The following is a 22,062-nucleotide window of genomic DNA, read 5'->3' as shown; positions in this document are numbered from 1 at the left end:
AATGCCATACTCATAATGCCAGTTAACTTGTGTGCTGAATGCCAGTGCCTTCCTCTTTGGTTAACGATGGAGGCTCACAAAGATAAAGAAGAAGTCCTCAACCCCTGGCACACCCCCAGCTCCTCAGCTGCCACACTGATGTTCCCTGGTGGCTCTTGTAACTGAACAGCTTCCCCCTGCCCGGAGCTGGAGGTGCTCAAATGGATGGGGATGCAACATGCATACTGCTGGCAGATAGGGAATTTTCTCCATTCTACAAAAAAAAAATACCCAAAAACCCAACCTTACCTTCACCACAGCCTTCAGTGATGCTCTCCCCTCTTCCCTGTTTTCCCCTGATTAACCTCAGAGCCAGCAGAAGTGCTAAACCTATACACTTGGTTCCCTGTGGGGGTACGGTCACCCCCTGCCCCCAACAGTGCTGAGCCCCTGGATGAGCTCCAACCCCAAAGCCCATCCTCCCCGGCATTAAACAGCCACAGGAGGATAAGGTTGAGATGAGATCTTTGAGGCTGCAGGTGAAAATGGGATGACCACATCCTCTCCGTGGGCTGGCTGCGTTAGCCTGAGCTTAGCAGAACTGCCCAAAGGTGTTCTCATGCAGCAAATGAAAGAATACGTGCAAGCCTCAAACAGAGAGCACCCATGTTAGCACAGCAAGGCTGGCAGCATCCCCATCTGTTAACTAAGTCACTCTTCCTCCCCGGCAGCCACTTCCCATTTCTCTGCTGTGCTTCCTCGTGCTGTTTTGCAGTCCCCCATACCAAGGGGGATGCATACATCTCAGACATCAATCCCCAGTGCCGTGTCAATAGCTCCAGGTGGCACGTGCAGTGCAAGCCAAAGCTTGCTCCTTGTTGACACAAGGATTCCCGGGCTGACTGCGAGCTGGGAGGAAGAAAACAACAGAGAGGGACCGTTCAAAGGCTGACTGTGGATTTTCTGGCCATGAGGAGCATGTTATTTCCCCACTTCCCTTCCTTGTGAAAGCTGATTGAATGGAAGCAACTCGTGCTGTATCTCTAACAGAACTGGCACAGGGCTATCAAATGCCAGTCCCTGCCAGGTGGAATAAACACGTGGGCATGCAGAAACGAGGATCACCCCACTCTTAGCCACGAATAGCCCCAGCAGCAGCCTGCAGTTGTGGAGTAAATAAAGGGCTCTTATTTTACCAGTCGCTCAGAGGGCCTGATCAAAAAGCTTTCCTTGCCAACCGCCTGCTGACTTTTCCATGGTGCCACTTGGGAGCGTTTGCTCAGTGATAAGGAGCCGTTGTTCTCCGTGACTCATCTGAAGCCACGGGTAGGAAGAGATAAACCCTGCAAACAAAGGGTACGATGGGCTGCCAGCGTTATAAAAGGTACATTTTCCCTCAAAACAGCTGCAAAAAGCTGAGATACTGCGATCCGACCCCGAGGGATGGACTTCACCACGGCACAGGGACAGCGTGGGGGGGGTGGTCCCAAGGGCGAGGAGGAGAGAATTTATTGACCACTTCGCCTCGTTAATGCACTTCTCACTCATTTGGGTCTCGTTACAGCATCCCATCAAAGCAAGGAAGCACATGCTTGAGCCGGCCCGTGCCCAGATCCATGCAAATTTATGCAAACACATGCAAATACGCGTCTGCTTTTTTTTTGTTTTTTTTTTTTTTTGTCACAGGGCGCTGGCAGGTTTGTAGGCATGATGTAGTGAGCAGCAGTAGCCAACCCGCAAGGAGAAGGGACGAGGAAGTCAGCAGGTCTCTAATCGGGATTCCTGCATTTCTTAAGAGCTTTTGTTGGGGTCTGCATAACAGTGGTTGAAGCAGTCCGGGTTTGCACGGCTCACAAGTGCTTAACGCAGCCCTACAGCACTGAGTTAGTGGGTGATGGAGGAAGTCACAGCGGGGATTTAAGAGATTTGCCCTTCGTCTTATTCAGCTCAGTCCCGATAGAAGAAAAGAGCTCGTGCAAGACTGAGAGAGCAGCGACTCTGAGAACGTGCACTGGGGATGAGACCCTGTGTGATGGGCTGCCGTGGCACAGCTTTCACCCCCTGTAGGCACCTGCCCCACACACTGCCGGTTGATTGCACAGCAATTCACAGATCATTTCACAGAAAGAATAAGAACTACTTAACGTGGGATGGGGGTAGGAGAGTACCTGCCCCATCGCTCGCTCTCACGAGCATCTGCTCTCCTTTCACGGGGTGGGGTGAAGGACAGGGCAATGGAGAGCTGATTCAGCTTCCTTCCACAAAGTGCTCGGAACGGGGATAGCAGCAGAAACCCTCACTTGGAGGTCTTCAGTTCAGCCGTGCTCCTGGAAACTTCCCAGCCTTGGCACGACCTCTTCGTTTCAGCCTTCCCCCCGCCAAGGTTCGTGCATTCCCAGGCTAGCAGGGACAGTCGAGGTCATTGCACATCACAAAGGCTTCAGCATTTCACAGTGTCTCTGCTCAGGACGTGAGCATGGCTTTGAGCAGTATTTCTCAACCCGTACCACCAAAGGACCATCTTACATTCTGGCCTTCCATCGCCACCAAACCAAAGTGTGGCTGGCGTGTTGAATGTTTGCTAATTTGTGTAACAGGATTATTAGCATTCCCTGCTAATAAAACAAGCTTTTCAAACTTCTCAAAGCTTATCTCTTGATATCTACTCATGGTCCATAGGCTACAGGTTGAGAAACACTGCCATCCCACTCCGGTGTATGGGTTGTGGGGGCAGAGACACATTCTGGTTAACCATCCTCATGGTTGTTTGATGGGGTTTTGTGCCATTGGCAAGCTGAAGTTGAAGCCATTTCAGAAGCTGCAGGCAACCTAGGATCTGGCATTCCGGCAGCAGGAAATGAGCGTCGATGCGACTTTTCCTCTCTTCAGCAAATGCCTAATCTGCCAAAAAAAATACTAAGGTTTATAATGTACCACATGGAACTGTGGAGAGTGACAAGCACAAGCTGCATGTGGACCATGAGATACACACACACACCCCGTTATGTACACATATAGGCATAACTAAACACACACACTAACACACTGAGACTAAAGTGAGCTCCAGGAGCCTTCTCATACCCATACACATGAAACCTCATCTTCCCTTGAGTTATTCTGCCATTAGGGGAGGACTGTATTTTGGTATAGCACCGCAGTGGCACTTGGAGATGTGGTTGAGTGGGCATGGAGGCAGTGGGTTGATGGTTGGGCTTGATGATGTTCAGAGGTCTTTTCCAACCTTAATGCTTCAACGATTCTAAAGCCTGCTTTGTGCTCCTTGATTATGGATTTGCTGATCCCCCAGCGAGCTCAGCCCCACGTCACACAACTTGGCCAACGCTGTTGGCACGCTGCATCCTCACTGTTTCTTCCATTGAAGACAGAGGGCACTGGTGCAGCAGGAACACGTACCTGGTCCCCAGCTTTCCCAGAAGGAGCCATGTGGATGGGCTGATCGTTGTCTAAGTTTCGGATGCTCGGGTCTGCCCCGTGGTCAAGGAGCAGTTGGACAATTTCCTTCTGGTTCTTGTCACCATGCAGAGCAGCTGCCATGTGCAGGGCTGTGTTTCCATGAGCCTAAAAATAAAGGAAACCCCTCTGAAGGGCAGTGCCCCTTTCTTAGAACTGCCCTGGGAGTGGAGGCTGGTGAAGTGAGATCAAGAAACGTCACACCATTTCTTATCCAGAGAGAGTATCCCTCCCCCGTTGTTCCCCATTCATGGCTTCAGTAAGGGGTACTTCAAAAGGCATTACAGAAGGGTGCAGAGAGCCACAGCTCCAGCAGCCCACACCCCTCCGTGCACTACAGACTGAGCAGGGGGGCTCAGCATGGGGCACAGCACCTGCCCATGCAACCCTAACGCTGCCCAGTGGGGTATGACCCATAACGGTTTTACACGGCGAGAAGCCGGCACGCAGATGCACCGGGAGAGGTATTTTTAGTCGGCGCCAAGTCTTGTTGTGGCAGCTGCATCTGTTTGTTCCTCGCTGAAATAATCGCATGTTTCTGATGAGCTTGGGAGGGATGGGCACAGATGGCACCGTGCATCACTGCTCCAACTGCGGAGAGGGATACGGGTGATTTTCACCTCCTATTTACCAGCGAGACATCAGAGATGTGGAAGCACGAAACGAAGCAGCGAATCAGAATGGCAATCTCTACAGCCATTCTCAGACAAGGCATTTTTACGAGCACTGAGCAAGCAGGCACTTGTCAATTTTACCATCCTATAAACTCGAGAGATAGCTTAGAAACTCTTCATGCGATTTCTCATTAAAAAAGGAAACATCTGCATTTGTTTGCTGCATCTTGGTGGCAGAGGCACTTGGCAGCATCCAAAACCCAGCACGGGGCCACGAGGACCAGGCCAGCTGGCAGTGCTTGATCCTAAAACCCCTCCTTTGACTTCAATGGGACTTATGTGAGACACCGGTTCAGAGCACCAACATCTAGGCTCTAGAAATTGGTGAGATGAAAAACACCTCAAAGCCCTCCATGCTTTTCTCATCGTGAAATCCGCAATTGATTGGATTTGGAATGAGACAACTACAGCAAGCAAAGCCAAGACACAAACTCTCCATTTTCTTCCCTTTGTTGTTCTTGGAAGAGGTAGGAATCCCGGGTAGGACCAGACAATCCTGCCACTACATTTCTCCCTGTCCCAGGCATCCCACCAAGAAAGCTCCAAGTGATCCTATCACAGTAAGAAGCTCTCCCAGCATTTTGATCAAGAGACAACAGCAGACTCCCCTGGACAAGATAGCACGTGCCTGATGGCCCTTGAAAGATACAGAAAGAATGCAGTAAAAGAAAAACAAAACAAAACAAAACGAAACAGCAGTGAAATTACCCACACATTCAAACAAAACCAATCGTGTTTTCCCATCCTCCAACCCATCGGGTTGGATTTTGTGCTACAGCACACAGCCCAGCTCTGCAGGAGCACCCAAATCACTGCCCAGCCCTGCACAGAGGTGGCAGCTGCTGGGAGCTCTGGCTGATGGTGCACAGCAATTGCTCGGCACGCACAGGAATGTCAGGATCTCTGCTCAGGAGGATGGGTGCAGCTGATGCAGCTACGAGATAGTGTCACTGCTTTGTATCTGCTCAGAGGTGAAGCGTGGGGCAGGCAGGGGGTGGGTGACAGCAGCAGTGCTGGGAGGCTCCCAGCTCATCCAAGGATGGCTGTGCCCACAGGAACAATGCACCGAGGCAACATGTCAGCCCTGTAAGCAGAGCTATGCAGTGTCTGAGGCCATGCATTTTGCACTGGAGCTTTGCCCCTTGCTTTGCAGGGCACTGCCAGGGCAGATTACCAACACACGGCTGCCCCAAACGCTGCCAACAGCAAAGCACTGCAGAGCTGCAGAGCTGCTTTCTCAGCCCCGTGCCACAGAGTTCCCACCTCTCCCCAGGGAACTGCTTCCCACATTCCTCTCCCCCCATTATCTGTCCTGCTGCCAGGGCTCAGCCCAAACCCCGTGCATGAGTGCCTCTTTGCTGGGAAATGTTCCAAGGCAAAAAGAAATACAGATTCACCAATTGTTGATCAAAAAAAAGAAAAAGAAAAGCATGTCTGGGAGGGTGTCGCTGCTCTTCCTGCAGGACCCCACGGGGACCTGCACTGCCTGTGTCTGGACTCACCTTGCTGTTGATGAAGTCCTTGGATTTGAAAGCATTCAGCTCCAGGAAATAGCGGAGCAGGGAGACATTCCCATCTTGGACGGTGTAATGAAGAACTGTCTTGTTGCTTTTCACGTCCTGTTTAAATGCAGACAAACACAACCAAATGAGAATCGTTCCACAGGAGCAACTTAAGGCAGAGTCCCTGTACCGACAGATGGCACTGGGACAACCGAGGGATGGGGAGAAGCAGCTCCTACCCGGCTGTAGATGGAGGCTCCCGCCTGCACCAGCTGCTGCACGCAGCTCTCCAGCTCCCTGCTCTGGTCCCGCAGATCTTCACACTGCTGTTCTGGCAGTGCCAGGCGGCCCCGATCCCGCAGCAGTGTGTTGTGGGACAGGACAGCGCAGTGCAGAGGGGTATGGCCTGGGGACACAGCGGGGAGGGAGCGAGGAGGGTCACCATTGCAACGGCTCCCTGAGAGCTTGCAGGGAGGATGCTCCTGATGGAGACCAGGTGGCCTTTAAGGGTCCCCTCCACCTCAAATCCCCTCCACCTCATCTTTGTGAGGGTGTCTTTAAGCCCCGAGACCTTTCTCTAATTCCCAAAGTCCCATTCCAGCTGCACAATTTGGGGGCCTTCTGCTGCATACTCAGCTCTATGCATGCAGTTTAGGCTCCACTGAGCTCTGTGGCATTTGAGTTTCCAGCAATGACACTTCTGAGCCCACCACCCCACAGTCCAGCCAACCCCAATGAGCATCAATCCATTACATTGCTGGTACCACTTCTTTCTTTTGTTGTTGTTGGTTTTTTTTTTTTAGGATCACTATAAAATATTGTGCGTAAGGTCTCACCTTCAAAATCCTTCATTTCTAAATCAAGAGGGAGACCTTGAGAGAGAATCACCTGGGAGTGACAGAGAAATGGGATGATTTTAGCTCAGCAGGATGTTGTCCAATAGTTGGAGCTAACAAAAGATGGGAAAACAAACTAACAAACCATCAACCCCCGACCCCCCATAAAATTGACAATTAGACAATACATAATTATAATTTAACTGTAGGTTAAGCAGTTTGGCACTAGATCTTGGCACCCTGAATCCTATTTCCTATCAGGGACGTCATTCAGGATGGCGGCACAAGATGATCACATTCCCTAAGTCCTCTAAAACTAACCCAAGGATATCCATTGGGTTCTACTAGATTCTCAGTCCCTAAAACTGAGCTCCAGGGCCCTAACCTCCTCACTTTCCCCCTGCACTGAGCACAGGCACACCTTGATCACACCACTTCACATCTGTTCTGAGTTACTCTTAGTGAGAATAAGCATGTAAGCAGAGTGACACAGTGGTCAGGAGGTGGGCATTGCTTGGGTTTAGAAGCGAGCAAAAAACTGCCTTAAAGAACAGGTCTGATGCGATGCAGACGGAGATCCCCTGGTCCAAATTACTACAGAGAAGACATTTTCTGCTCTGGACTGAACGCAGCAATTTGCTTGTGTTATAGCATCTTGCATTCAGCCCCGCAGTGATTCATCCCAACCCCGCTGTGTTGGACAAGGCACGGGAGGATTACTCAGAAACGTTAGGGCTTGTGCTCTCTTATCATAACAAGAATATAATATACCCAAAGCAAACACTGACGAGAGGCTTTGAGCTGCCTGATGTTTAGAGATTAAACGTCTCAGGTGGTAGGAAGAGAAACAAAACCAAAAAGCACTGTCACATGTCATGCCTGTGCCCCAAGCAAGGAGCAAACCTTCATGCACTATTCCTTGTTCCCTCTTGTTCCCCTTTTCAAGTTAAAATAATAATAATGACACAGAAGAAGAAAAATAAAAGATTCAGTTCCACCACTCCGGGCGGCTCTGATGGTATTATCTGAATGCACAGCACTGGGAATGAAACACCTGCTTTCCAAAGAACTCCCAGCGTTACACATTAACTGCAGCTGCCCCAGGACACTGCCTGGCAGCTGCTGGAGCTGCTTGACCAGGAGCACTGGGTTTATCCAACCCCCTGCACAGCATCTCGCTCAATCAAAGCAAGCCCACCACGTCCATACCACCATCAGCTCTGCAGGAAGATGAAAAACACCTCCCCCAGATATGCTGGGGAGACTCCTTCTGTGACGAGAGAAAAATGTTGGCTGCAAATCCTAAATTAGGAAAAAAACAAACCAGGAAAATCCTAACATGTGGATGGGAAGAGACTTTTTTTTCTCCTCTTTAAATCTTAATTGCTCACAGATGTCTTTCCTTCTGAAATAGTTATTTAAAGACACCGATAATGAGATGATAATGTAGGCTTACACTGCTAGCAATTAAACCATAAAAGCTTTTCCTACCTGGAGAACCTGGGCATACCCGTATGTCGCAGCGAGGTGCAGAGCTGACTGCCCTTTGTTGTCTACAGCATTGACATCTGCTCCTGCCTGGATCAAATCGTAGACGATAGCTGGCTGCCGGGCAGTGACAGCCACCAGGAGCGGGGTCTGGAAAGGGCAGCACAGCAGAGAGCTTTGAGACTCTGGAAGGAGATGTGATCATAAAAAAGGAAAGAGAAAGGCAGACTGGGTCGTATGGGATCTAGAAGGCCAAGGGTTGTGGTGCACAAGCCGAGGGGAGCCCACAGGTAGACACGGAGTCCCATGGCACCATGAGTGAGGGACACTTCCCAACGCCTACTGAGCTCCCCAACCCTCATTCTGATGGCAAACCAAGTCATGGCAGCACTTCCAGAATGCATAGCACTGCCCAGAGCTTCGCCTGCAGTAACAGAGAGGTGGAGGGGGATTTTCACAGCACCAGTTGCTCCCAGCCACGCAGCCTGTGCCCGTCCCAAATGCTGCTGCTTGCAGGAGGAGGTGGTCAGCATTACCTTTCCTCTGTGCTCCTTGGCATCAAGTCTCCGCAGCTCCTTCATGCGCTCTGCAGCTGCCAACGTAAACGCCCTCATACCTTTAGCTGCATAAATATGTAGAATTCTAAGACAGTAAATAAAGACATCGATCACTGCTCGGCCACGGTCACCCCAGAAGCAAACAGTTTTACAGGGTAACAGTGCTGGTTTTGGGGTTTTATATCCAGCATTCCCCCGCACTATGCCATCACCCCAAGGGCTTGCAATTCAGGTAACCCATTCCCAAGAATTGGGTTTCCAACCTCAACATAAGTACTGCTTCTCCCAGCCCTCAGTACTCTGAGCTTTGCCACACCGTCTCCTTTCCACAACAGCACTCTCCTTTGGGTGAGCTTGGCTCATGTACCACAAGATACCAAAACCTCAGCTCTGGAGGTCCCACTGGTTTGGGGTGACACAGCCTTGCATGGCTTGGTAGCATGGCACAAGGCAGTCCTAGCAGCCCAGGTTTGTTCCTCTCCAGACAGTGACATTCAATACTTCTTAGTCATAAACCAGTGGGCAGTCACTTCTTTCCCCAGGTAATTTTGTACCCCAGAGCCACAGCTTGCAATTTTAGGAAGTAGAAATGCAACTTCACGGCTGGGCTGGTTTGCAGTCAAGCTCAGCATGAGCTGTGAGTGCACACTGCGCATCCCCGTGGTTACCAATAGCAGATAACTGTGATCAAACCAACACCCAAGCAGCAGGAGTGTTTGTGTCAGCCAGCAAGCAGTGCTTCCAGCCCACATTTGGACCATGGAGATCCTCTTTAGCCTGCCTCAGTGTACAAAACAAGCAGAAAGCCCAGCAGCTCCTCGGGCTCTGGGCTGTACTCATGGGCTGACTGATAACCCACTGCTGGGTTACGTTTTTGTGTGGGAAATAAAACACTCTAGGCGTATGGAAGTTACTGTAGATCTTTATTGGAGGATAATTTGTCTTTTTCTAACCAGAACAACCCAGAAAGAAATTCGAAGCAGTTTGCTTTTATATCCACACACAGAATTTACATACATTGAAGTGAAAGGAATTAGAATGCCATCTTAGCAACCACAGGCTTGGTTCACATACCTATCATCCCAGTTTTACTGAATGATTCTGTACTCATAAAACTGGAATATGCAGTGGTGAACCAAGCTCCTTCTAATTAATTTCTTTGCTGGGTTTTTCTGCAAAGGTAAGCCACTGATTTCAAGGCACCTGGACTACTTCTGTTCCCAAACGACTTTATGATCACTTACATGATCTATAGCTCATGTCTTCAAGACTTGTGAATATTAAACAATGAAACACGCTTTGAAAGTCCTCAAGGTTTTTACTCTGATCTCGCAAACCTCACTCAGGCATAAAATGTTAAGGTTACTTGAAATATTGCCTGGGTGGCAACTGAAGAGCTGGGCACCGGGCAATCAGCAGTGCAATAAATTGCTTAATCTCACAAGTACTAAATTCAGCTAAGGATCCTGGGCTTCAGAAAGCAGAAAAACCCAGAGAAATTGTGTTCATCAGCCAAGAGCCCCCCCTTCCTCCCCCCCCTTTTTTTTTTTAAGGAAAATGATAAACGAAAATCTGAAGGGGGTATATCTCCTGCGTGTGTCTTTGTGGCATGGCACTCCTGAACATCAACAACAGAATTTACAGTGGCATCAGAGGAAAAGGTAAAGCTGCTCATTGTCTGGGAAAGAAAACCAGAAAGCCATAGAGAGAACGTGTGCACCTGTGAGCTTGGGAAACTACAGCACAGAGGAACTTTCCATAGCAGTAAGGCACGAGAGAGGTCACTAAGGTTCCCTGGCTCAGCACACCACCAAATTCACACTCAAATGCTACAGAGGAAACAGAGGTGTTGCCAACTAATAGTAACGTCACATATTTCTTGTTAGGCTGAAGTCCAGATTTTGGAAGACCCTGTCTTCTCAATGATTTGCTGATATGGGGCCATGTTGCTCAATCCTGACTCAGGCAAAACTCTCGGTGACGTCAGTGGGACCAGGATCTGTCCATTGGTAGAACACGCAGCGTTACCAGCCAGCCACAGAAACAACCCCCCATCTCCAAAGTGGAAATGTAGAGTCCAAAAAAATGCCCTGCAGCTGAAAGGCCATGACTGCAGAGCACTGTCCCACAGCACCTACACATCTATCTTACAGGGACAGATGAGGTGAGAGCTTTGAGTTTCACCTTCATGTGAAATCAAAGATTTCACCCAGGCCACTTTGTGTTGCTCTGTGCACAGGGATACCCAACTGGAGCCCCATGTAGTTCAACTGCACTGACTTTTCATCTTCGGACTGGTGCACCCATTTGCACCAGTAGAGCAAATGCACCCTCTACATCTGCTTGTTTTCCAAAGGGGTGGTTCAGTTTTGAAAAGCATCAATTCAGGCCCCCAGACATTTTCTAGTGGCATAAAACAGCTCCACGGACAGGGCAAAGACATACACGAGGCATTTACACTGAGCTCTAGGAAGCAGTCCTACTGAAAAGGTCTTGCCTTAGAGGCAAGGCCACCCTCACCAAACACTACAGTTGGCCATGGCTACACTATGGTTTGTCCATTTCAGGCTGTGTGATGAAAGTCACCTCGTGCTGAGGCTGTAACAGCACAGACATCGGGTGCTGGGCCCCAGGACAAAGCAAGTTTCACTCAACGCTCAGCCACAGCGTGCTGGAGGCAGACAATAAAACCCCAAGTCAGCTCACAGCCCTCACCCCCTGGGCCGGATCTCCTCCGTGCTCAGTGCTCACAGTGATTCCACATGGAGCACTGAGTACACGAGGACAGGACCCAAGACGCACAACTTAAAGCCCTTCAACAGAGAGAGCGTGGTTTAACACATACGTATCATTGTCTTCATCTTCTAGCAGCAGCTTCTCTATGGGCAGCGTGCCGATGACCCTCCGGGCGTCCTCCAGCTCCTGTGGGGCTGGCTCAGGGATGGAGATGGGCAGGGGCACGAACTGCGGTGTGGGGAGCGTGGAAGAGGCCGGCTGGTACTGCAGGGTGGGGGCTGGCAGCGCCGACAGGGGCTGTGCCCAAGGGAAGTAGGTGAGGGGAGGCTGCTGCTCCGCCACCTCCAGTTGGGGCACCACGGCCGGGGTGCTGCTTCGGGGCTGGTGGGAAGGAGAGACATACAAGAGAATAAAACCATTGGCCGGGTGGGGCGTGGGGAGGACGCGAAATGTGGGGAAGGATGCTCAGTCTCACTTTGAACATCCCTTTTCCTGTCTCTCTGGGGGAAGCTTTGCACCCAGGGTGACAGTTTTCCCACGCTGTCTCCCATGAGAGCGGTGGCTGTGGGTGTCCCAGGTGCTCGCGGGCAGTAGCTTGTGCTCATGACGAGTTCCCTCTAGCTTTCTGTTCCCACTCCCACCCTCACTGCAGGGCCATGAGGCAGCTTCACCCAGCACTGAGCACTGCCCCCTTTGGCAGCGTTTTTAAACCAGGCATTTTCCTGGCACATCCAGTGGATGTTTCCCAGAGTTCCCTTTGCTTTTTTTTTTTTCCAAATATTTGGAATTAAATAGTGAAGAATCCCACGAACAATGCACAGGCCTCTGGAGGGACACCTTCCTGCCCATCCCTGGAGGCATTCAAGGGATGGGGCCCCGGGCAGCCTGATCTGATGGGTGACGTGCCTGCCCACGGCAGAGGGTTGGAACTGGGTGATCTTTGAAGTCTCCTCCAGCCAGAGCCATTCTATGATTCAAAGTACTTGACCTGACAACAGCGTTTATGAGCTACAGAGTAAATCCACTCAGGACTGCAGTTTTCTCAGCTATTGCAAACCCAAAATGAAGAACCCCTCCCTCAATTGGAACTGATGACAACAGTAAGCTGAACATTCCCCATTAACATCCCTGAGCTGCAAGCGATCCTCCCTCACGACAAATAACTGTTCACAGAGCTGAACAAACTCATGGCAGTAGCATCCCTGCTGCTGACGTGGTGGGAGATGACAAAATATCTCTGAACAACTGCAAGAATGGGCTGTATCAGTAACATGGAAAGTGCTGAAGGAGTGTGGAGAGCTGGAGAAATGGCAGAGGAGTCTCCAACTTCAACACAACTTCAAAGCACTCCAGTGCCCAGCATGGTACAGAAGGGGCTACGCTATGAGAACTACATGTAGGAATGGGCTGCATTATAATAATTTGTATGAGTTATATCCTGCACACCCCCTTGACACTTTCTGGAAGGTGAGGAATTTGTCACCAGTTGTACATAGATACACATGCATACACTTTGACTTACCGTGAAATTGGTGATCAGTGGCTGAGAAGCGTAAGTCAGAACAGATGAAGGGCCAACCAGCGTATAACTGGGACACATAGGCTGGATGTACATGTCTGTGGTGTAAGGACAGCTGGCTGCTTCGTGGGACATGTAGTCGGGGTAAGTGGTCCACTGAGTCAGAGGCTGCAGGGACGTGGGAGAGGGCTGGGAGAGCCAGCTGGAACAGAGTGCTCCTTCCTCTGTGCCAGGCAGTGCAGGGGCAGCAGCATCCACATCAATACACGTCTGGCCTGGAAGACAGAGGAGGATCAGAGCTCAGTTCTGCTCAGCTTTCCCTGCAGCAGGGCTGAGAAACACTTAAACACCAAAGAACTTTACCCATTGGTGAGTAGGAAGCGAGCGGCTGGTGGGGCAAAACAACCTGGAAGAGAGAAGAAAAGTATCTAAGAATTAAGACCATGAGCAGCGCTGTCTCCCTTAATCCATATCAACAGTGGATGACTCTGCCCAACACCTTACAGGTGACAACATACTTATTGAATAGAATCATAGGATGGGTTGGGTTGGAAGGGACCTTTAAGATCATCTAGTTCCAACCCCATTGCTACAGGCAGGGACAGCTCCCACTAGACCAGGTTGCTCAAAACTTGGTCTTCATTTACACCTGATTGATATATTCCATTTAAAAGAAATTCTGTGGGATCTCTGGGTGACAAGAGGTTCCACTATCTCTGAACACTCCGGGGATACAAAGATGTCTCTCACTGAATAAAGCAGTGCCAGGGCTGCTCAGTTATTTAGCTACCCAACCAAGCTTTGCTCCCACGTTTCTTATTCTTCTCCTACCGTCGTGGCTGCTGCTGCAGTGGCATTATGAACGTTTCCCCTTTTCCTTTTCAATAGCTCCTTCACCGGCTCTTTGACACGGACCCCTTGGTAGGGGCGAGGCTGTGGCTGCTGTTCTGAAGTAGAAGCTGTAAAAAAGACAAAAAAAAAAAAAGAGACAGGTGGCATTTATTTTCTTTTCTTGCCCCTGTTTTCCCTCCCTGCACGATGCACCTTCCCTTTGGGCTGTCTGCTTTCCGTTGCTCCCATGCCATGGGTGTTCAGTGCAGTGATTTACACCACATGAAGGACAAATGGGGGCGAGAGGGCCTACAGATGGATAAGCAGGTATCTTGCACATTAAGAACACAAATGCAGGTAGATACACAAACAAGGAGATGAGATATTGGCAAGAAATACGGTGTAGTCCCCATTTAGATGCAAGCTGCAAAGAGAACCAAACACAGAGAGCATCCCCACTTGGACAGCCACTGCAGGCAGTGCTCATTCGACACACGTGCCCCGTGGCTTTTGGGAGCAGGCAGGGAGACCTCAGCAAGGTATACAACGAGAGCAGAGGAAGCACCATTCTTCATCAGCAGATATTATCACCCAACACTGTACACAATACTGTTGGAGGGAGTTGAGAGCAGAAGGAGACCACCGGATAGCAAAGCTCAGGAAGGCCCTGTTTGCAGAAGCATCCATGGCAAGACTTGCTGCCTGCCCCTTTGATTTGTAACACGTCAGTTGGTAAGCTTCCATCTCTAAGGATTGCAATTGGCTTTATGACGAAGTCCAGCTGGATATCCAGCTCAAACTGTCCACATAAAGCAGCATCCCCACAGGGAGTGCTGAATCAGATTTACGCTCCGTGCTTTGCACTGAAACACAGAGTCTAAAATTGCAAGAGAGACTCAGAAATATTTAACGGAATTAACTTTTCTGCTTGGACTTTTAAAAAACAAAATACTTATTTTCCTTTAGCTTTGCAGTACCAACAGTTTGCTCTTTCAGCCCCAGCACATGCCATTTAATCATGAAATCTTGAGAGGCCATTATAAATACTTTCTGGCAGCAGATAACACCACAGCTATGCATTGAACTGCTCTCTTTGTTTGTTACCTTTATGCACATAGGGAAAATTCCGTGCTTTAGAGCAGTAGCTGAAGGAGAGCTGGTTTCTCAGCCTTTGCCTGATGTGGATTTGCTCTCTCTGGCCATTCCTTGTGGGACTTCAGGGTGGGTTATTTGGAATCTCATCAATCCCGTGGCATTGGAAATGCAGTCAGCACAGGGAAAGAAGGTCACTTCTTCTACAACAGCTCTGATTTCAAAACGTAATTGGTATGGAGCACTAACTGAGCACCAACTAAAGGCAGTGCTACGCAGCACTGGGCTGTGGGCTGCACCGATAACTCTGAAAACGAGCTGAATACCAGACAGGTCTGAAACGAGGCCCATCCCAAAGGAGCTCCTTGTTCTTGCATGACATATATTTGGAACGATGCATTGATACCTTACCAAGAAGGCTTCAGAATCAGGCGTTGCTGCTGTCTATGACCAGCAAAACCAGGGGCTCTGCCAAAGCCAACATGTGCTGTAGGGTGCACGAGGGGCAGAACGTCCCTCCTGTCAGTGTCCCATCCCCGAGGCACACTGCCCTAAGAGCTCCTCCCTGCAGGGCTGGGTGGGGAAGGATGGCAGTTTCTGGCTCCAGGTTTGGGGGATGGGAGTGAAGAAATTTACTGTAAAAGCTGACAAATATACCTATTCACAGTTTCCGGTGTAAGCAGAGTAACCATAAAAAAAAAAAAAAGAAGATAAGAAATAAAACCAAAGTCTGCACAACATATTTCGGTTCCCCCCAAGCTGACCTCCAGAAATAAAAATAATGCTAGTGCAGCTGCTTTTCCACTGCTCGAGTGTGCACCATGTCTGAGCAGCACAGAAAAAAAAAGAGCAAGATGAGCTTGGGTGTCAGTGTGCCATTCCTCGTAAAGCAAAATAACATGATCTTTCACAAGCATTTTGGGAAATAATGACCATTTAATGACCTTATGAAGAAAACAGCAGGATTGAGCATTCCCAGTCTCTTTTACCAGGGTTGCCTTGATGAACTATCAAGCCTGCCTTGAACTCGCGCTCAGTAAGGACTGTTACATCGAGCTGCAATGCACCAACAAACCCAAAACAGATAAACAGCACCACATGCATTTCAGTGCTCAGCTGCGCACAGCAGAGCTGCTGTGTGTCCTCCTTACCAGGCACTGAGTCCCAGTTTGCAGCTGCTTGCTGAACCTGGAGCAGCACAAAGCATTGGGAGTGTAGAGAGAGGGAACCAAACCCAGCCAGTAGGATTGGCCATAGTTTCTGTGTCTCTATTCGAGCTCATTGCAACTCTTTGGCCAGGCCACCTTACAAACCCTGGCTCCTTTCTTCAACGTTATCACTCGTTGCATTTGCTGATTGCTGAGAAAAGCCTGGCACGAACCATGAAGCCCTTGGAGCAATCTCTCAAAGTGGATGGAGGGCACTGAACGGTACCAAACACAGCACTCCCCACAGTGCTATGTATCAGAGACAACAGCAAAAACCCGTAGAGGTGTAGGAAGGAAGGCTGCTCTGCCATTCAGCATGTTGAGACTGCACAGAAGCAAAGGACACACTTGCCACTGCTTCACAAGGCTCCCTTTTTCTGTGCTCACTCTGTGTGATAAGCTATCAACCGATCCGAGCAACCAGTGCAAACATTTGGCTCTTTCCCTCCTTCACCTCCAATGTAATAAAAAATTGAAAAGAAGTACAATGGAAATCTTTTTCTTATTTACAGTAACACCAGAAAGCAAACAGTTCCTCTCGGATAACAGGAAAAAATTGCATTTTGCTTAAAAAAACACTGACATTTGGCCTTCAGTCTTGAAAATTCCACAGGGCAACCACTGACACCTCTATTGCATGCAGTGAACTTTGGTGAATAAAAAGTTAAAAGGGGGGGAGGGGGGGAAGACATAGCTTTGTATATACGGCTTGGATGCTTTGACTCTAATCCAAATCTTTTTACATTAAGGAAACCAGTGCCCATTGAGGAACATTGAAGCAAGAGACTAAAAGTTGCATTAGGTTCACCTGCATTTTATATTCAGTTCAGACTCAGAATTCTTCATAAATGCTGTTTGAATGTATTCAGCCTGGTAGCATTGCTTTGCATCTGTTGCTGCTTGGAAACAAGTTGTGATCAATGCGGACAGACTTATTTCTACCAAGACCCATTTTAGGGAGTTGTGTTGGTAGTGATGGGTCAGGCTGGCAGGTAGGCTCTGGGGCTCATGACCAACAGACCATTCTCTGGCTGATGCTGAGAATGAATGACCTGCTGTGCTGTGCTCAGACACAGAAACATTGCCAAATAAACCATGAAGCAACTCCAAATGGAGCATCTCCCCATATTGCCTTTGGTCATCTCCCACTTCATCACCTCGTCAGTCGCCTTTCCATCTGAAATGACATCCATGGTGTTGGCTTGGTGTGCCCATCTGGAGGCCTGAGGGCACTCTGTGCTTCTGACACATCCCAAATCTCTGGTGAGGTGTGGCCATTCGTTTTTAAGACAACGCTGACTGAGAGATCTGGACCAGAGCAGATCATTTCCTACACGGTTTGTCACGCTGAGGGTGTGTATCTCAATAAGGATTTAGTTAAAAGCAAAGTGCTAAGCAAACATCTGGGCAGAGAATCTGCTGTACAATAAACAGAAAAACTCAGAGCAAGAGCAAAAGAGACAAGCAATGGTTCATTGCTCAGCATAAGGAAGTGAACTAGGGAGGGTCCTTGGCGTAATTAAATCAATAGACTAAATATTTCACTTGCTTACCAACAACTTGGTGCAGTATTTGGTCTCTTTCTGCTCAGTTGCTTAGCACTACAGCTACCCAACGGAGTGAAACAGATTAGTGCCACAGTACTGCATTTCACAATGATGCCCAGAGATTTTGGTTTATCGTTGTTTATCTGCGACTGGAAGATGGCCAAGAACCAAAGTAACCTCGGGTTCCAGCAGATCCATGTGCCATCGTACCCTCCTGCGTCCTCCCTGCCCTTGTGGGAAAGGTCTCCTCCACACCACCATGAGATGTAAAGGGGTGGAAGGCAGAGGAGCGCAGTGCAGAACCTGAGTTCTGCTCCAGCACAGGGAGATAGATGGCTGCCATGCGGTGGTGAGGGCTGCCAAAAATTATCTGCTTCAGAATAAGAGAACTCCTGTTACAAAGGGGAAGCTGAGATAGACAGAAAGTGGCTTAACCATAAAGTCTCACCCGCATGTCCTAATTCCTCTCAGCCCAGAATACTCTTTCCATTTTAGTAATGCAGGCTTTCCATTTAATTGCCCATGTGGTCATTCACAGAGCCCGACACCTGCTCGTAAAGCATGGATGGGCTCAACTTTCATGCTATCCATCTTTCCCAGTGGGGTTTTACCAAAATTAAGACTCAAAAGATGCGACATATTGCAGTTTCACCTCTCGGTCTCATTATCTGATGCTTTCAGAAGGGCGGTATAGAACCCCACATCTGCTGAGGGCAGAAAAGGCTCCAGGAGCTTAAAAAGCATTTGGGAAGAGGTTTGTAAAGGTGCAAATTCACATCTCTCTGTTGCACAGGAGTCCCGCCCTACCTGCACCGGTCCCACCGGACTTGAGTAGGAGTTGAGTGTCCAAAGCTTTTTGACCTCATCAAAAACACCACGTCAACGTGAAACCCTTGCCAAATTGCGACCTGCTCACATACCCTCTCATAACAAAAGTAATTTGCATGAGAAGTATGTTCATTTTGTCATCAAAATACAACATGGAGTTGCTATCTGCATACAGACACATAAGAGGAAAGGTGATGCGCAAGAGAAATTTCCCACCCCACGGAGCGGCCAGCTCTCATCCAGGTGAATCCTGCCGAAAGCTGGGAAGCCCCTACAGTCACTTTGCTCCTGCCGTGGGAGGAGGTATGCTTTCAGGCTGTGCCTTTTGCTCAGCGGAAGCTCTGGGCCTCATTCCTGCACAGAAGCTCCCGCGGGGTCACAGCTCAGTGCTCATCTCCAACCATGCGAGACTCCCCAGAGGACGAGGGCCTCTGGCCACTGCAGGGCTGTCCTGCTCCTGTAGGGCCTTCTGCTGAAAGGTCCTCTGCAGAGGGAGGAAACTGCCCTTCAGAAGTGCCCACGAGTGATGCCCTCTGGTGAGGTGGCACCCATTCAAATCACTGCGTCAATCTTCGATTTTCAGTTTGTTTGTTTCGAGCTTCGGTTGTTTTGGTGTTGTTTATTTCACGGCTGGGGTAAAGTACGGGAATGGTACCATTCCTTTTGAAACCTCCTATTGTTCTAAAAACACATTTCCATCCATACCTAGGCATCCTGATGAAGGAGGCTGCCAGGGGCTCAGCGCAGCCTCCTTTCATGCAGGTACAGATGGAGCAAACATTTCTGCCTCTGCCTTTGCATTCCAGCTGGCACTGCCCTGAGCTCAATTGCAAACGTAGCTCTGAGCAGCCAATGTTAGACTGGATATAAGGAAGAAGGTTTGACACTGAGGGCGGTGAGGCACTGGCACAGGTTGCCCAGAGAGGCGGTGCTGCCCCGTCCCTGCACACAGCCAAGGTCAGGCTGGACGGGGCTCTGAGCACTGATGGAGCTGTGGGTGTCCCTGAGCACTGCAGGGAGCGGCACCACGCGGCCTTTGGGGGTCCCTTCCACCTCCAACCATTCTGATGAATAGAACAAATCTATGAATTTCCTTGCAGCATCACACAGCCTGCACATGTTCCCACATTCCCCACTCATCCTGATATTAAAATATATATATATATATAAGAAAAAAATGGACTTACTAGTGGTTTTGTGACTTGCACGAGGACACTGGGACATCCCTGTGGTCACAGGTGCTTTGAGCCAGATGGAGCAGGAAACATGAACTCACAGCTGGTCATACGGGCTGAGGACTGGGGGATTGAACGGGGACTCACAGAGCTATTGCTAAGCCTGACTTGCACTGAAATCATTGAGACCCAGCACCACGCTCAGCAGTGTGTGGGGAGTCAGCACAGAGAAGCTAACGGCAGCCCAGCTGCCATCAGAGCACTGCTCATACCCGCACACGAAGCCAAAGTGATTCACCGTTGCAGCGGAAGAGGAAAGAAGCAGGATAACAGTGTAACGTTGGAAAAGCAACCTGATATTTAGGTTTAGCGAAAAACCTGAAGGTCTCTGAGACTGAGGAGCCCCAACCATGTCATGACACAGCAGGCACCAGCACCCAGCAGAGTCAGCCAGACAGAAACCTCCCCTCAGCTCCTTCCTTGTCACACAGTGCCAGGCTGATCCAGCAACCAGCCCAGGGGCAGAAGCAAGCCTGGCTGCTCCATGTGCAGCAAGAGAAGCCAAATGCAGGCACTTGCTGTCTTTCAGAACAGAAGGGAGCATTGCCACGATGGGAAGGTCCAGACCTGGGGAGCTTGGAGGCATGGGGGGACAGGCAGGGATGGGCAGAAATGATGTTGGCTGGAAACTCCTAGTGGGGAGATGGCTGGCTCTGAAACACGGGTTTTGTTCTCTGCTGCAGGCTTGCCATTCCTGCTTACCTGTGAAAGCACCACGTATGGGGAAAAACACCTTATCAGTCTCCACTTTGGTCCTACCCACAACACAGCCTGCTAGTATTGCTTTGTCATTGCAGTAAAAATAATAAATAAAGAAAAAGATCGATAGGCTTCTCAGATGGGAGATAACATCCGCCTCTCGCAGCGTGTTCCACACCACATACCTACTGGTTCTGAAAACAGCACGAGATAATCGGAAACAAGGTGTGTTAGCACAGTGCTCCTGCCTGCTGCTGCTCATCACACGAACTGAAACACCGCTGTGTAAGCAGCCAGGGCTTCTCACTTCAGGACTTAGAGTTTGTGCAGTGTAATTTGACAAACACACGATGGAGCTCCCAAAGTTTCCGAGTGAAGAGAGTACCAGAGGCTCTTAACAGGGAGAACAGAGTTAAATGAGTTCAGAAAGAGGCATGCATCGGAAAACCATCTCCACAGAACTTACGAGCTGCTGTGTCAAAGAGAATAAGATTGGTCTTAGTTCTGTGTTAAATAAGACATTTTTAAGGCAGAAGCTTCTTCCAGTCAGATATAGTACGTCATTCCAGGTTAAAGGGCAGCGTGGTGAGGTGCCAAGGACGGCAGCGGGGCTGCAGAAATGAACCTAGTCATAGCAGCATGTTGGAGGGGGCCCCAAAGCCCACCCAGGCCCAACCCCCTGCCGTGGGTCACGAGGTCAGGCTGCCCAGGGCCCCATCCAACCTACGGATCCGCACAGTGAGAATGAAAGAGCTGCGGAAGCAGAGCCAACACCTACCTGCATTGGGATCGGCAAATTATCTGTGCAAAGGTGGGCCAAGAGTAGAGAAGTTATCTTGAAAACAAGAAAACTGATTTCCTGTAAACTCATAACCGTATTGCCTTCGCTCCTTATCTTTATTATTAGTTGTAAAAAAAAGAAAAAGTACGTATCAAAAAAGACACAGCAATAAGCTTTCTCACAGGTTTCACTTTTAAAAAGGAAAATTCTCTGGTATGTAACCACCGTAACCTTTGATATAATACCTGCATCCTGTTATTGTTTTTATGAATCATAGTCTTCCACTTGATTCATAGTGATGAATGCCAACAAAGCAGCAGTGCTGCCCTGTCTTGATATCCCTGCTGGAAAATCAGCATCACGTTCTCGTTTGTCTCTCTTGAGAGCGCATCTCTTCCTGAGCATCCCTCCCGTGCTATGCTAACGCTCACGTATCCATCACACCTTCTATATCAGATAGGAAAACAAGGGCAACCAGAGCTCACTTACGTTTTTGCCAGTGCATGTCCAGTGGTGGGACGGAGCCTTTTGTCTCTCAGCTGAAGATGGTCGGGCTCTTGAAGAGCCAACGTGTGCTTGACTCCCTTTCGGGGGACGTGATCACTGAGTGTCAGGATGTTTCTTTCAGCTTTTTAAAAGCCCCGTGTTCCCGCTGAACTCTGTGATGTCATCACATCCTCCAACCACAACTACTTCTATATTTTCCCTTGCTCTGTGTTGTTCTTCATGACGCTAAAATGTTCCTCCAAGACTAATGTGCTCTGGAAGATATTAAGCATCAAGCGACGTGTGAGATCACCGAGATCCATTTAAAGAAACTACTGAGCCTGGCACCTGCCTCTCACAGGGCTTTTGACTGAGAAAATCAAAAATGGGGTTACACAAAAAAATGAGAAGGGTTTTTAACAAGATGTTGACCATCTGTGGCCCTGTGGATGGCTTCAGCCCATGTCCAGTGGCCATCCTGCTGCTTCAGGTAGTGCAACCCTGAGCTCCAGACACTCAATCAGACTGAACCTGCACGCTCTGTGTCTGCAGGGCCCTTTAAATGCTCACAACTTTTCAAACACAGAACTGGA

At 49.3% G+C, this 22,062-nt stretch overlaps 1 protein-coding gene across 2 annotated transcripts; it reads right to left on the bottom strand.

The window, feature by feature from the left end:
* Window positions 1-678: 678 nt before the first annotated feature.
* On the bottom strand, window positions 679-21,989 carry POU2AF1 (POU class 2 homeobox associating factor 1). 2 transcript variants are annotated; one of them, XM_065738451.1, is made up of 12 exons: window positions 21,473-21,989; window positions 13,594-13,721; window positions 13,126-13,168; window positions 12,766-13,037; window positions 11,353-11,624; window positions 8,487-8,592; window positions 7,954-8,100; window positions 6,463-6,514; window positions 5,866-6,032; window positions 5,627-5,743; window positions 3,394-3,558; window positions 679-2,880 (listed from the first exon to the last, which is right to left on the bottom strand). In XM_065738451.1, the coding sequence occupies exons 1-12, from the start codon at window positions 21,486-21,488 to the stop codon at window positions 2,809-2,811; spliced, it is 1,557 nt and encodes a 518-aa protein (XP_065594523.1). In that variant the 5' UTR covers window positions 21,489-21,989; the 3' UTR covers window positions 679-2,808. The 2 variants fall into 2 exon arrangements, with proteins under 2 accessions (XP_065594523.1, XP_065594524.1); XM_065738452.1 differs by lacking the exons at window positions 679-2,880; window positions 3,394-3,558; window positions 5,627-5,743; ... (2 more) ...; window positions 7,954-8,100; window positions 8,487-8,592 and adding an exon at window positions 10,048-10,506.
* Between the last annotated feature and the right edge of the window lie 73 nt (window positions 21,990-22,062).

The sequence above is a fragment of the Cyrtonyx montezumae genome, unplaced genomic scaffold, assembly GCF_038088225.1.
Source record: "Cyrtonyx montezumae isolate F1298 unplaced genomic scaffold, pur_monq_1.0 scaffold_22, whole genome shotgun sequence".
Taxonomy (NCBI): Eukaryota; Metazoa; Chordata; class Aves; order Galliformes; family Odontophoridae; genus Cyrtonyx; species Cyrtonyx montezumae.
Note: the sequence above shows the minus strand (reverse complement) of the source record. Positions and strands in the feature narration are given on the sequence as shown.